Source organism: Thamnophis elegans, chromosome 8, assembly GCF_009769535.1.
Source record: "Thamnophis elegans isolate rThaEle1 chromosome 8, rThaEle1.pri, whole genome shotgun sequence".
Taxonomy (NCBI): Eukaryota; Metazoa; Chordata; class Lepidosauria; order Squamata; family Colubridae; genus Thamnophis; species Thamnophis elegans.
In genome coordinates this window covers 36420882-36437079 of record NC_045548.1, presented here as the reverse complement: position 1 = coordinate 36437079, position 16198 = coordinate 36420882, and the positions used below count along the sequence as shown (strand labels likewise).

At 40.0% G+C, this 16198-nt stretch overlaps 2 protein-coding genes across 4 annotated transcripts in view; one reads left to right on the top strand and one right to left on the bottom strand.

The window, feature by feature from the left end:
• MCM4 (minichromosome maintenance complex component 4) overlaps window positions 1–15170 on the bottom strand; it is a 33023-nt gene extending 17853 nt beyond the window's left edge. The window contains exons 1-14 of the mRNA XM_032222954.1: window positions 14784–15170; window positions 14590–14696; window positions 12356–12511; window positions 11222–11382; window positions 10716–10820; window positions 10356–10451; window positions 10172–10267; window positions 9497–9635; window positions 8209–8429; window positions 7712–7832; window positions 6861–7120; window positions 5399–5764; window positions 4683–4810; window positions 3676–3883 (exon numbers count right to left, since the gene is read on the bottom strand). Of these exons, the coding sequence (XP_032078845.1) occupies window positions 3676–3883; window positions 4683–4810; window positions 5399–5764; window positions 6861–7120; window positions 7712–7832; window positions 8209–8429; window positions 9497–9635; window positions 10172–10267; window positions 10356–10451; window positions 10716–10820; window positions 11222–11382; window positions 12356–12511; window positions 14590–14683 (2151 nt within the window). The 5' untranslated portion in view covers window positions 14684–14696; window positions 14784–15170. The remainder of the gene's footprint in view (window positions 1–3675; window positions 3884–4682; window positions 4811–5398; window positions 5765–6860; window positions 7121–7711; window positions 7833–8208; window positions 8430–9496; window positions 9636–10171; window positions 10268–10355; window positions 10452–10715; window positions 10821–11221; window positions 11383–12355; window positions 12512–14589; window positions 14697–14783) is intronic.
• Window positions 15171–15389: 219 nt separating this feature from the next.
• Window positions 15390–16198, top strand: part of PRKDC (protein kinase, DNA-activated, catalytic subunit) — a 125928-nt gene continuing 125119 nt past the window's right edge. Inside the window, exon 1 of one of the 3 annotated variants that reach the window (XM_032222953.1) lies at window positions 15390–15702. In XM_032222953.1, the coding sequence (XP_032078844.1) occupies window positions 15537–15702 (166 nt within the window). In that variant the 5' untranslated portion in view covers window positions 15390–15536. The remainder of the gene's footprint in view (window positions 15703–16198) is intronic. The other 2 variants (XM_032222952.1, XM_032222951.1) reach the window with 2 other exon arrangements.

Below are 16198 nucleotides of genomic sequence, written 5' to 3'. Positions count from 1 at the left end.
CGAACACACTTCAAGGTTCTGGTTATCACCTTTAAAGCCCTACATGGCCTAGGACCTGGATATCTCCATGACCGCCTCCTGCCACATACCTCCCAGCGTCCGATAAGATCTCCCAGGATGGGCCTTCTCCGGGTGCCATTGACTACACAATGTCGACTGGCGGCCCCTCAGGGGAGAGCCTTTTCTGTAGCTGCCCTGGCCCTATGGAACGATCTACCCCCTGAGATCCGGACCCTTTTCTGGCTGCCTTGAGCGCCCGCGCGCGGCTAAACAACTCCAAAATGGCGACCGCAACTTAGGCACCATGTTTAAAAGTGGCTGTAGCCAACAAGCCGCTTCCAGGCTCTCCACAACATGGATGCCTTTGGCGGCGCCAGCGTTCTCCATGAACGAGCGGCGGGCAAACAAAGCGGGATAAGCCATGCCGCTAAGGGCGGGCTGTTCCCAAGTCAGGCAACGTGGCAGTGAAACAGCCCAGTCGCGAGCAGCGAGAACAGCAGTAAATCAATCCCACGCCAGCAGCCGCAGCCGCTTAACTCCGATCTCAGCGGCTCCCAAGAGCCTATAATTACCTGGCACGAAGTCTGCAGGGGCTCTGAAGGATCTGGGCTGGCAGCGAACTGCCGCCTCTCCCTTTAAACCTGTAATAACGTTTTAAAAACGCTTCCATCAATTTGTTGAATCCAAGAATGAAGTAAATTTTGTCAATTAGTCTGGAGAAAATTGGTATACGTCTCTTCTGGCTGGACTGAGTTAAAAAACTGACCCATCTAGTCAGAGGAGGCGTGGTCAACATTTGCATAACTCAGTCTCTAGGCTAATGGACAAAGTTAACCCATGCTTGGATTCCCCAAGCAGCACACAGGAGAATGGACATATATCCTGTATATTACTTAGAATTTAGTTGAATATGCAACTGGATCTATGTAGGCAATCAATTCCCTTAATTACCATATTTTTCAGACTATAAGATGCACCGGTACATATGACACATGAAGATTTCGAAGTAAGTAAAAAAAAGGGTTTTTTTTCCTCCTTGGCCCCCAGGAGCCCTCTGCAGGCTTCAGCAGGGCTTGGGTAAGGCAAAAACACTCCCGTTTTTCACCAAAACAGGGGCATTTTTCCCTTCCCCCAGCCCTGCTGAAGCCTGCAGTGCATTTTTGGGGGGTGCAGGAAGGCAAAAACACCATTTTTGCTAAAAATGGTTCATTTTTCACAAAAATGGGATGCGGGGGCAGAGCTTCAGGAGGCCAAAAATGGCTGTATTCAGTGTCAATGTTCCCTCTATTTTTTTTTCAGTGAGCGGAAAAGTATAGTGTTTGAGCAACACATTTTCATGCCTGAGGACCTGAATTTTTTTCATAGATGTCACCCAAGACAACGAAATTAGTGTTATTTGAAACTCAATTCTACCATGTAAATATCCATTAAGTAAAGAAATCTCCCTATACAGGTAGTCCTCAATCTACAACCATAACTGAGCCCAAAGTTTCTATTGCTAAGTGAGACATTTGTTAAGTAAGTTTTGCTCCATTTTACAACCTTTCTTGCTACAGTTAAGTGAATCACTGCGGTTAAATCAGTAACCTGGTTGTTAAGTCAATCTGACTTTCCTGCTGACTTTGCTTGGCAGAAGGTTGCAAAAGGTGAGCCCAGGACCCTGCAACCCTCATAAATATGAGGCAGTTGCCAAAGATCCAAATTTTGATCATGTGGCCATGTGTGAAGAATAGCTGTAATTCACTTTTTTCAGCGCTGATGTAGTTTTAGTCATTAAGTGAACTATTGTAAGTTGAGGACTACTTGTATTCAAGTTCAATGGATGACTCTCTATGGGAAAAGGATCAAAACTTCCCTCTATCCATACTATGAATTACTTTATATGCTTTATTACTTTCCCCCTTACTATCAATAGTCTGCAGTAATATTAGCAAGTTATAAATAAATTACTAACTGATGTAGATTAGCAATTGGAGCACATAAAGAAACAAACAAAGAGGGGAGAGGAGGGAGGAGTGGAAGGAAGGAAGGGAGAGGGAGAAAGAGACAGAGACAAAAAAGGAAAGAGGAGAAAGAGAAAAAGAAAAAGAAAGGGGAGAGGAGGGAGGGAGGATAAGAAAAAGAAGCAGAAAAAAGAGAGAGACAGAGAAAGAGGAAAGGAACAAAGAAGGAAGGAAGGAAAGAAAAAAGAAAGAAAAAAGAAAGAAAATAGGAAGAAAGAAAAAAGGAGGGAAGAGAACGAATAGAGGCCAAAAAAGCAAACAAGGAAATGTAGGGAAAAAACTTTCACTGGGAAACACTATTTTTCCATCAGCGCAAAACTTTCCTAAACAAGGTTAATTTTCCAGATTTTGACTTTCCGGTCCAGGCGGACCAAGAAGCCTTTATTTTCTTTTTCTTTTCAAGAAATAAAATCAAATAAAATCTGCGGAGCACTAGCTCAACTCCCACTTCCTGCGAAAAAAACCTCGAGCCCCAATGCTCCGAACGCAGAAGCTGGATTCAGACAACATGTGCACACCTGGTGTGGGTTTCCACTTGCTTGCGTGGCAAGCGCCTCCCACACACCTGCATCTCGGAAGCGGAGCCAACTGCAGGGAGCCTAGCCAGCCATGGGAGCTTAGCCAACAAACCGCAACGGAAGCATGCTCTGCACGTCCCACGGAGAGTTGGCTGTTGCCATTGCTGCTGCTGCCGCTTCCCTCCTCAGTAACTTTGATCCAGGAGGGAACGGCCTCCCTGTCAATCAGTCACACGCTGGCGGAGGGAGCCCAATCGTAACTCTAGGCGGCCACATTTCTGTTGGCCAAAGGCCCGCCCTCCTCTGGGTGTGTCCAGGCACTATAATATTCCGGTCCAGCTGACAGAAGCCTCCTAGCTGCCTGCAGATTAAAGTCCATCATGCTAAAGATTACTGCGCGGCAGTTGGAAACTGCTCCGCTGTGTTTTGTTGCCCCCTGCGTGGCCGCGCACCCTAGAGGGAACAGGTTTCAGTGTATAAGACACCCAACATTTCCACGCTCTTTTTTTGGGGGGGGGGAAGTGAAAAATATGGTAGTTCATTCCTCTTGCATCCACACCTAGGGTTGCAGCAGAAACTTACCACCTATCCATCCATTTCCCTGCAATGAAATCCTTGTGCATTCGTTTCTGCAACTAACAAGATGAGTTGATATGTTTACGACAGAGTTCTTCAAATAATACTTTAGTTCACATATTAAACTAAGTAGCCTTAAATTAATGCATGAAATTCCATTTGAAATTTAATACTGACATAAGACTCTAATCATTTCTAAATCATGTTTCTTTGCCTATTCTATATATTCATTTCTAAGGATCTATACATCTTTCAAGAGCACTTAAGTAGTGCTCCTTCTGTTTGCAGCACAATGTTCTGGAGCGTGCAACAATTTTTCCTCTGAGATCATCTATTTACACAAAGATGCTCCATCCAAATGGATTTAATCCAGAGCTCAGTTCCCAGATTCTCATGTTCTCTTCTTTTAGGCCATGCTTTTGAAATAAAATCCCTTTTTATATACGTGTTAAACTAGTCACTTGTAATTAATTACATTTCCCATTAGATCTTTAAGTGGCTGTTAAGACTTCAAAATCAGATAAGTAATTTAAAAGTGAGCTGTACGAAAGTTAAAAAATGTTTTGGCCTGCTTGTACCTCAATGAGAGCTTGACTTGCTTCTTCACTCAATTTGGGATTGATGTAATTACGAGCATAAGCAATATAGTCTCTAAGTACTGCCATATCCATGTATTCCTCTTCAACCTGTTCTTCAGTTTGGTAGTATAATGAAACCAAATGATGAGCTAAACGTCTATCATATGTTTCATCACGAGGATCCAACATAAGGAAAATGAGATCAAATCTATTTGGAATAAAATATGATTTTTCCATCATTAATAGAATTGCTTCTTAAAAATGACAGTATTAATTTCAAGTTACAAAAACAATTTTATTACATTCTGGAATGTGAACTTTCATCCGGTAAAATCGAAAAGTTAAAATTTTGTTCTCTATGTATGTCATATTCATTTATATGATTTCTGTCCTGCTTTTCAAACAGAAGCACAAGAGGACATACATAGGGCTCCTTCCTATTTTTCCCCACATCCAGCTCGCTGTTGAGGTAGGTTGGGTTGAGATAGGAGTGATTGATCAAAGTGAGCATCTTTGATTGAGAGTGGACTAGAATTTGTAGAACTACAAATCTTAGGTCTAGACAAGTATCCTTATTGCTGCCTCCTTAAATATTTCAACTTTCCTCTGCATATGCACCCTTAAGAAAAGCCATGGAGCAGCTATGGATAGTGAAACGGCACCCATACCAGACCTGAAGTGTTGCCCACTTCAGATCTGAATATTGTAAGCTTCAGAACAAAATGCCTCCTTTTGGAGTATACCAAGTAAGTAACATAGAAGGGTCAGTGAAACAGCTTCCCCTCATCTGAATATTTAACATTAGTGTCTTCCTCTTCATAATCCCAGCTCTGAACAGTTACAAACAATTGCTCCTTCCTTACACTTCAATGTACTGTTTTGCCTTTAAATCCAAAGTACTATACTGCCTTAGCAGACAATTAGTGAAAAACTATCTGCAGAGCAAAAGAGTAATGTTATGCAAAAATAACTACTAGCAATGATAGTGCATATATTTTACAGCATACCTGGATAATAATGTGTGGGGAAGCTGGATATTTTCAATTGTAGTTTTCTTTGGATTCCACTGAGATTCTATTGGGTTAGCGGCTGCCAAAATGGAAGTACGAGCATTTAGTTGGCAAATAATTCCAGCCTGTTAGGAAGAAAAGATTTGAGATTCTCTTACAATTCCTGGATCTCATTACATGAAAGCGCAGCAGCAAAGTTGTTATATGTTTTACTTTTTTATAAAAACTCTAAGACAGGGCTGTCAAACTCGCAGCCCATGGGCCGGATGTATCACATGTTGGCCACGCCCATGCCTGGTTTAGTGAAGGGGGAAAAAGTCCTGATACATCATGTGACACGGCCGTAACGATGAGAGTTTGACACCCCTGCTGTAAGTGAACCATTTCTCAATTGTTCTGTACGAATGAGACTATAAACAAAAGGCCAGTGGGTAATGCAAATATATTTTTTTTCCTCTGGTCAATAGACCTTTCTTAGGACACCCCCTTTCTCTTATCCCCATAAACTGGAGCATTTTACCTTTCCCTCTTTTATATTATTTTAATTTTTTTCTATAAGACTCAATCATGCCTGCTTATTTGTCTTATCCTATTTTGCATGAATTATTCTATTTGGGTATAGAGATATCTGCACTCACACTTGGAGGCCAGATATAGAGGGAATAATATAAATTACCAAAATTTTAAAATGCTGATTTTCTTTAAGGACTTACCTTGGCAATAGAGAGTGTTTGTTGCTCCATAACTTCATGAAGCACTGACCTTGTACTTTCATTCATTTTATCAAACTCATCAATACAGCAAATCCCATTGTCACTAAGGACCAAAGCTCCAGTCTGTAAAACTAATTGTCTTGTTTCAGGATCCTTCATTACATATGCTGTAAGACCAACAGCACTAGAACCTTTTCCAGATGTAAACTGCCCTCTTGGAACCAGGTTATAAACATACTGAAGTAATTGTGATTTGCTGGTGCCAGGATCTCCACAAAGCAGAATGTTTATCTCAGCCCGGAAATTACCTCTGCCTGTGTGACTGAAATCTTTTCTTGAACCTCCAAATAGCTGAAGAAGAATGCCCTGCAAAACAATCTCAAGGTCAAGGCTTCCCCCTGCTTTCTTTAAAAAGGAGATTCAATCATATTATTAACAAAATGAACTCTGTGATTTTAAAATTTCAAATTCAGATAATAATTAGGTATGTGATTAATATATATGGAATATTTTCTTAGAACACCTAAGTGATATAATCTCATGAATATGTCTAGTCATATGCATCTTTTCCATAGAACAGGCATTACTTTTCAGAAAATCTCCCTGTACATTCCTTTTAGACATATCTTATATCATTTATTAGCCTTTTAAAAACACATCCAAAATCAGACTAAACCTCCACACTACAAATCTTAATTGCATTTAAGATGCATGTTTTAAAATTTTAAGGGGCAATTTAAGGAAATATTAAAAACCTCTGACAAGACAGGGCAATTCTTTCTTTAGCTATCCAAGTTAAGTATTTTATATTCTCATCAGTTAAAGAGTTTTCCAAAAGGAAAAAGGTTTTTGCACTCTGCAAACCTCCCCAAAACGGCCCTTTTTAAAAAAAGGCATGAATAGCCTTGGGGGGGCTTGCAGAGTGCTCCTGGGGGTGGGGGGGATGGACAAAAACCAGCAAAAAATGACCCCGTTTTTTGCCAAAAATTTTTGCATGCATAGCCTTATGGAGGCTTATAGAGTGCTCGGGGGTGTGTGGGGTGGACAAAAACCAGCAAAAAATGGCCCCGTTTTTTGTCAAACAAATTTGCATGCATAGCCTTATAGAGGCTTATAGAGTGCTGCTGGGGTCTGGGGCAAAACCGGCCCATTTTTCACTCATTTCTGCCTTCCCCAACCCAGGAGCTATCTGAAAACCTCCATAAGGCTATGCATGGCTATTTTGGTGAAGGGAGTTGAGCTTCAGGAGGCAAAAAATGCTATATTCGGTGTATAAGACGCACCCAGATTTTCAGCCTCTTTTTTGAGGAAAAAAGGTGTGTCTTATTCTCCGAAAAATACAGTATTTTTCATAATTTGACTGTAATTTATTAGAATGCAAGAGGTGTGCAAAGAATTTCATGCATTTCATCAACATAGCCTCTGGTTCAGCTGATAAAATATAGTTTTAAATTTTCCTTGCCTTTTTAATGTCTTCATGCTCATATATGCTTGGAGCAAGAGCGGAAGAAAGTCTGTCATAAATATCTGGTTTTTGAGAAAGCTCTTGAAGCATTTTTTCACGGTCTTCCATAAACATTTTCCGTTCTGTTCCTTCTTCAATTCTATGGAGGCGTTTTGAATCAGTTTTGCAGTAATGAATAACATCAATGTGAGTCTTATAAACAGACCTTACACTGCTCATTCTTGGTATGACACGAACAGGAACTGCTCTGTAGATTCCTGATCAAAAATAAAATAGTACTAGATTTACCATACATGTTTTTATCCGTTAGATTATGGAGTCACAACTGGATACTAGTAATGCTCCTACACAATACAATTATATGCATTACATATTATTTTAAGTAATACACAACAGATAGATCCACCTCGTTGGTTATGTCTTCCCTTCAGTGAAATGTGTTAATATATATAAGCAAACAACATGAAGAATTATTTTGTTGAGCAATAAAAGGATTACATATCCAAAATTAACTCTGTAACTCTTAGATTTGTGAAATAAATATTATGATATACCCAAAATAGAAAAATTGTTTTGTAACTGGAACAAATTATTTGTGTTTTGGAGGAACTGCAGAATTTTTGGAGATGCCAGTTTCAGCAAAAGCAAACCAGAGAATGATGGTTGTTCAGATGAAACAAAACCCGGATATCCTGGTTGGTATGGCTGCTTTTTCATTTCCAGAAGCTTATAGCATAGCATATCATGCCCACCAACCTAGCCATCCCCCTGCTCTTCCCAGTGCATTTTTGTGGTTGCCCATCCCCAGGTTATAAAAAGTAAAGGACTATCAATCTCTTTTTCCTTACCAGTAATATTAACTCTGTCCCCAGGCTGAACTTTATCAACTAGATCATTATGAGCAAAAAGGATAATAGTGTATGGTGTCTGACCAGCTGGCATATCTTCTGGAGATTCCTGTAGTTTGATCTGACAAAAAAAAGTGCAAAAATAATTGTTCTATTACATAATTCCAGAGTAGATAATCTTCAAGAAAACCATCAAGAGCAAAAATAATAGTGTTTTCCTAGGTAAGGTTTTAGTAGAAAAGATCAATTGAGCTTGCAGCTGTCTACTCTCAATTAATTTAGCTTTGGCTAGCTAAATTGTCAAAAAAGTAGGATTTTTAAATAGAAGGTGTAATATAGGTTGATATAAAAGTTAACTGCTTAATCAGCATAAAGCCCAAGGAATGAACATTTGCAAGTCACTATAGACATGGAGCTGAAAGCTAACAGAAACATACATATAGTATTTTTTTATAATTAAGAATGAATTTTTATGATTGAATATAAGAGCAACATACCATCTGTTTATCCGAGAAGAGAGAGCGATTGTGAATCAAATTCATGCTATGTGTGGTGTTACAATTCTTACATGCTGATGGTTCAGCAATCCTGCCACGATCTATCTCAACTCTTGTTGTGAATCCACAGACCTGACATCTGAAGAAAGCTTCTTGCATTTCTGGAATTAACTGGGATGTTCTGATCACCATGCCACTGATTGTGATAAGCTGATCAATATCTGATTTTAAAATGTTTTAAAAAACACATATAATTAATCATAATGAAAATTGTGTTACTGTAAAATAGCATCTAGCATTTCTAAACATATCCAAAGTGGATACAGATACAGTAAGACACATCCAAAATATTCATTGTAGAATTATACACATATATAAATTATTCTATTTCAACAAAGTTGGTGATATAGGAAGTAATTTCCCAAATGTCATTAGTTTGTTTCTTCCCTTGAAGCAAAGACATTTGTTAAAATTAAATTGCATAATAGTGACAAAATGTACTAAAATTCAGTTGGTTAAAAACATGTTGACATCTAAAGACATTTATAAACAATTTCTATGATAGTACACAAATATCAAACTTACCGTATATACTCGAGTATAGGCCGACCCGAACATAAGCCGAGGCACCTAATTTTACCACAAAAAACTGGAAAAGTTATTGACTCGAGTATAAGCCTAGGGTGGGAAATGCAGCAGCTACCGGTAAATTTCAAAAATAAAAATAGATACCAATAATGTTTTTGAATATTTATTTCAAAGAAAAACAGTAAACTAGCGGTGTATTCAATGAAATACTTCACTCACCTCATGATGCTGATGTCCCGCTGTGATGATGATGTCCCGTGCAGCCGCGGGAGCGATGTCCCGCCTCCTATGACACACGGCACAGTGATTCCTATCATTGGATCACTGTACCAGAGGAGGTGGGACATCGCTATGTGGCTGCTTGCCATAACAAGGAGGAGGTGGGACATCGTTGCAGAGCGGCAGGAGGGGGAGGAAGGGGAATCGTAAGACAGCCCTGCATTACATTAGAACGTGAGGAGGGGGGATGGTGCGGTGCGCGCTGCGCGGCAAACTGACACAGAGGGTGGGGAAACTCACAGGGGCACTGGGCCATTCACGAGTGTCACCCAGCGGCATGGCCCCGCCCCTTTTTCTCCTCCATTTCGGGCAAATTTTTCACTGACTCGAGTATAAGCCGAGGCGGCTTTTTTCAGCCCAAAAAGTGGGCTGAAAAACTAGGCTTATACTCGAGTATATACAGTATACCAAAACTTCTTACCTTCAGGGTTCAAACTTCTCATGTTTCTTGTCTTCAATGCATTGTATGGTCTAACTTGAATTTGATGTTCCAGTATGGAATCAGGGTAACGCTCAAAGAAAATTTCATTAGCAGCCATATCAAATGTTGGAATTACTTCCTATGCAAGTTAGATATAAATGAAAAGTACATATTGACATTCTTCAGTACTAGCACATCTTTCCCATAAAAAGCAAATCAGTCATTCAATCAATCCAATTGTATAGTGGATAGATTCATAATTCACTTTATTAATGATATATTTGCTTTAAAACACAAGGAGTGGGTGGGTAGAATGTCATGATAGAATGCAATGGCTATATAGTAGCATGTGGTTTTTCTGGACACATAGTTTTTTTTTCTTTTTTAAGTAATGTCAGTTGCCCAGAGTCACTCTGGCCTTAGGCAGCCTCTAAATCTTTTAATAAAATATTGTTAAGTAAAGACTCAAACCATTCAATAAAACTTTCAGATAAAAAGAAATGCTTGCTCATTAAAATAAGCAACTAATTAATTTCTAATCACAAGAACTTATAATTTTTGCAACATCTTTATCATGCACATTAATGAACATCCAAATTACTTAAAAGCAATAAATCCAAACTGTCTAAAATTATCTTTGGCTGAGACTATTCCTCCATTAAAAATGACCATTACCTGGGGATAGCACATCAGCTGTCTGTAAAGATTTTCATCAAATGATTTTAGATGGTCACAGTTTAGATTCAGAAATGGTTCCACAATTAAGTTTATCTGCAAGATGAAAAAAGATTTACAATTAACATGTAAGCCTTCAAACACAAGCCAAATTTAAATAACAATTATACCTCCTCTATTATACCTCTTCTAGTCGCTGCATGTATAAAGGTTCATTGAGGTCCAAACCAATGTTTTCTTCTTCCTTCGCTGTTGGATCAATAAAACGCTGAAGAAATCTCTGAATATTTTAAAACAAGAGGATATGGATTAAGTGTTTAGGCTTATCCAGAAAAATCACAGTAAGATGAAATATCCTGAGATGGTCCTCAACCCAAATGAATCTTCACAAGTGCTATCAATTGTATGTAACCACAAGAAAGCATACTAATTAAATATAAATACCCAGAAGCATTCAACACAAAGATTTTCATGCATACTACATGTTTAGACTTCACGTCTGTTAACACTATTTCAGATCAAATTATAAAATGCAACTACTTACCTGGAACCTTTCTTTACATGAGGCTACATTGACATCTGTTCCCCAAATCACAAGCCTTTGTCCATCAGGATGTTGTTCACTGCCTATCGCATCACCTGGTGCAGGCTAAGTAAAACAGGAACTTATTAATACCAGTATAAATCAAAAGGACAAAATTTTATATTTATTTATCCAAGAGAATGCTACTCAGTTCAACCCTTTTTTACTACATAGAGTTGACATGTGTATCTCCTGAAATACTGTGTTCCCCCCAAAATAAGACAGGATCTTATTATCATTTGACCCTCGAATTAAGCACTTGGCCTTATTTTGGGGGGTCTTATTACTTTTGAGGTGCAGGATGTGTGGTCACCTCATGGCTGTTGTTATGTTGCAATATTTTTGGGGGAGAGCTTATTTTCGAGGGAGGGCTTATTTTAGCGCATGCACTCAAAAGCCCAATTGGGCTTATTATCCGAGGAGGTCTTAATTTTTGGGGAAACAGGGCATATGAAAAAAAAACCTACCGTATCAGGATGCAGATCCACCTGCCTGTTTTTACGGACAGAGCCAAGATCAGCCCGTTGTCGAATTGGAGTCCCTCGTGCACCACTTTTTGGTGTTCCTTCCACTTTAGAACTAGGTGTTCCATAGGTCAGAGGTGAACTAATATCAAAATCCATGGGAACTATTAGAGAGGAAAGTTTTTTAACAGGTTATATTTTTTTAGACACAAGCTTGATGATTTATTTCATTTTCTGCCAATATAAAACTTTATGTAACCATACAAGGCTACTATAGTAGATGTATATTCTCCACTGTCAAGAGACAATTGATAGGTAACAATAACCATATGCTAATTAACAATACAAAATTAAAACTTGCAAGATAAAAACGGAATATATCCTGCTCCACCAAACAATCCAGCCTGTTTAAAATCAACAAAATCTAGAAGGCTGGATATGAACTCCAAAAATGGTCTTTCTTAATTAAAAAAAGAGTGCATTGAATCTCTGAAATATAAGCAATAATCATGAAAACATTAGAAAAATATATTCTAGACCTGTAATATTTTATACTTGCATTACTACTTAACAAAGCTATCTGAAATGGACATGCGAAACCTTCCAATGGTCAGGGATAAGCCATTCTATTTTCCATCCAGAATAGCAAAAGTGGTGAGCTCCCAGAGAAAATGAACTGGGAAATTTCAGAATGTTTCATTCCCAAAACAGTAAGTTTTGTATACAACTACTATCCAACTCTGCAATTAATGCAGAGCTAGGAATGCACGAAAATTAAAATTTAGATGTTCACAATTTTGAATGGTTATGTATGGCTAATATTATACACAAATACTATATATTTGGACAATGTATATTCAAAATAAAATATTTTTATGGGTTATGCATATACTTAAATATTTCATGAGAATTTGATGCCCCAAATTTAGACTGTATATCATTTTAGTTCTGTTTTTATATTAATATTCTTCATCCACTTTTACTGATGATTAAAGAGCATCAATTAGAAATACTTAAGAGTTAAATGTTACAGAATTATTCACTACATACAGTATATCAAAACTAGCCGTACTTGACAAATAATTTTAAAAATCCTAATAGTTTAATGCAATTACTAACATCTGATGATAAAGATACCTGAATTTTGCATTTGTGGTGGGCTAGAAAACAGAGTATCCTGAACATTTGGGCTTTGTATGTCAATTGGTGGCGAAGTTGGCATTGGTTGCAAATCTGTAGAGTCATCCAGGCGACTTTGCTGTGATTGAATCGAGCGTACGGATTCAGAAGCAGCTGCAACAAGAACTACTGTAAATAAACTTCAAGATAAAGAGTTTCAAGAAAAATCTATACAAGAAACTACTAATCTAGAGCATCACAGAGAAAGTAAAATTATTTTCTTTCCTTAATATAACAGCGTACTAAAATGACAGCAAAGTGGTAAGGCTGCATTCTGATTGGTGTTCCTCAGTGTGGTTGAGATGAATTAAAGATAAAACATTTTTAACAGTTTAGTCACTATCCTTTACCAGTGTGAGCGCCCCGAAATACTCCTACAATAATAGGACAGTACAGGAACAACAACAATCAAGAGGATAGGACTCAACTGTCCTATCAACAGTCCTCAACTATGCTATTTTCTTTTATTCAGTTTTATGCTATTTTTATAGCTATTTTCCAAAGCACCTGAAGGCCAAACAAGGAATAATGGATGGAAACTGACCAAGGAGAGATTCAACTTAGAAATAAGGAGGAACTTTCTGACAGTGAGAACAATCAACCAATAGAACAGCTGTTGCCTTCGGAAGTTGTGGGAACTTCATCACTGGAGGCTTTCAGGAAGAGATTGGACTTCAATTTGTTAGAAATGGTGTAGGGCAGAGGTCTTCACACTTGGCAACTTTAAGACTTGTGGATTTCAACTCCCAGAATTCTCTAGCCAACTGGTTATTACAATACAATACAATAGCAGAGTTGGAAGGGACTTGGAGGTCTTCTAGTTCAATCCCCTGCCTAGGCAGGAAACCCTATACCGTTTCAGACAAATGGCTATCCAACACTTCTTAAAGACTTCCAATGTTGGGGCATTCACAACCTCTGGAGGCAAGCTGTTCCACTGATTAATTGTTCTGTCAGGAAATTTCTCCTCAGTTCTAAGTTGCTTCTGTCCTTGATTAGTTTCCACACATTGCTTATTGTTCTACCCTCAGGTGCCTTGAAGAATAGTTTGACTCCCTCTTCTTTGTGGCAACCCCTGAGATATTGGAAGAGTGCTATCATGTCTCCCCTAGTCCTTCTTTTCACTAAACTAGACATACCCAGTTCCTGCAACCGTTCTTCTTATGTTTTAGTCTCCAGTCCCCTAATCATCTTTGTTGCTCTTCTCTGCACTTTCTAGAGTCTCCACATTTTTTCTACATCGTGGCAACCAAAACTGAACGCAGTACTCCAAGTGTGGCCTTACCAAGGCATTATAAAGTGGTATTAACACTTCACGTGATCTTGATTCTATCCCTCTGTTTATGCAGCCTAGAACTGCGTTGGCTTTTTTGGCAGCTGCTGCACACTTCTGGCTCATATTTCAATGGTCCACTAGGACTCCAAGATCTCTCTCAAAGTTACTACTATTGAGCAAGGTACCACCTATGCTGTTCTTGTGCATTTCGTTTTTCTTGCCTAAATGTAGAACCTTACTCTTTTCACCATTGAATTTCATTTTATTAGATAGTGCCCAATGTTCAAGTTTGCCAAGATCCTTCTGTATCTTAAGCCTATCTTCTGGAGTGTTGGCTATTCCTGCCAGCTTGGTGTCATCTGCAAATTTGATGAGTTCCCCATTTATTCCCTCATCCAAATCATTGATGAAGATGTTGAAGAGTCCTGGGCCTAAAACAGAGCCTTGGGGTACTCCACTGCATACTTCCCTCCATGTAGATGCAGTTCCATTGAGGGCTACACATTGAAGTCCACAAGTCTTAAAGTTGCCAAGTTTGGGGAGCCCTGGTGTAGGGTCTCCTGCTTGGGTAGGGGGTTGGACTAGATGATCTATAAGACCCCTTGCAACTCTATTCATCTGTTATCTGTTAAGTTTACTTTGTCTTATCTGCTTTTAATACTATTTGATAAATATGGCTATTCTTGCTTTATTTTTGAGTTCTTCTCAGCTTGCGCAGGCTTTGTATCCTGCTAACTCAGCATTCCCCAATGCTACTACTCTACATATGCGTTAAATTATGTGGCTCCTTGCACGGCAGAGCTTGGACTGCTTAATTATTTGCACTATTCAAGAGATCGCATCCCATCGATCACGCCGACTCGGAGGAGACAAGGACGGCGCAGAACCTTAGGTTTCGGGGTTACGAGCAACTTACGAGTAGGAGCATTCGCGTTCCCGCCAGTCGGGGTAGTTTCCCCTCTCGAGCGTTTTCTGCCTCGGCGACTCGGAGTCGATGCTGGCGAGGACATGGCTGGGCGAATCCTGCATGAAAGAGGAAGGGAAACCACAACTAACCAGAAGCACCACACTACAAAGACTGCAACAATCAACGGCGGAACATCGACCTACTCTGTTAAAACTGCACCCAATGGCCACCGCGGCTACTTTGAACCAGACTAGCCTGATCCTCTCCTCGCAGACGTCTTGAACCTTTTTGGTCTGTTATCCCCAAAATAGGTTTACCAGAGAGGGAAAAATCCGCGCCAAATGGGATCACATGACCGCACGTTTTCGCGGGCTTTTTCGCCAATTTGCAAAGCGGGAGAAACCACGTCTACGCGAAAGAGGGGAGGTAATACCCGCATGCCTCTCGCAGGTTTAATATTTGAAGCGGCGTCTTTGAGTGGGGCGGGTGACACGGCGAAAATTCGCTTGTTGGCTTGGTGGCAGGGGCTGCTAACCGAACTATGCGGCCGCGCACGCTTCTAAGGAATATTTTTCCGCGTTGAGTTCCCCCTATGTTCAACTGGTACCGCCGCGTCGCAGCTATTCAGATAAGGAATATCCAATTAATTTCAAAGGAGGAGGGTTGATTAACGTATGCTAATTTAATATCCAAGCGAATAAGAGTGTCGTTCTTCCTTGTGCCGTAATCTTAGACCAGATTGTCCCCCCCGTTTCCAAGAGGCAATGGTTTAATCTGTTAATAATATGCAGGCAGCTTCCTCTTGCTAAAGCCAATCCCGTCATGTTTCCTCGCGGCTGGTAGAGTTGGTTTTTTCCTCTTTTGTTCCTCCCCGTCCGGAGGTGGACTTGGTTTCGTCCGCTCCGCTCCCCTTCCCTGTGGGGCCACAGCTTGTTCCTGCTGGTGCGGTGGGCGGCATGGCGCTCTCCCTTGCAGCTTCTGGCGGTGGGCTGCAGGGTTTTCTTTCGCAGCTGCACGACACCCTTCAGAACTCAGACCCCGGCAGCGCCGCGCTCCACGGCTGCGGTTTAATTCGCTCTTTAGCGGAGTCGTGTGTCATTAGCAGTGGAGACGACATCCTGGGTGTGTAAACCATTCATCAAGTCGTGGCCTAAGGTCTCATTGGTTGAGCTTGCCGATCAGAAAGGTTGGCAGTTCGGCGGTTCGAATCCTTAGTATAGGTCTCCTGCGTGAGCAGGGGGGTGGACTAGATGACCTCCAAGGTCCCTTCCAACTCTTACTGTTTAACTGTGGTGATCAAATGGAGTTCGGGCTTTGGAATGTAAATGCAAGCGATGCGTTAATTATTCAGCTAGCCTTAATTCGGAATGTTGCAATGGTTGTTATATCCATTCTGGAAGCAGATTGTTTACTCCAGATTCAGTAGTGATTAATGAGGTGGAAACAGACCTGAAAACAAAGTTGCACACCAGGACTGTGAACGCGCAGCCCTGGGAAGTAGGGATAATTCTGCATTCGCAAACGCTGGTGCATTAAAACAAGGAAAAGTTTCTCGGTTACACACCCTTCTAAGGAATGAGTTGTGCAGGCGAACTTATAATCGATTTGTTCCCCAATG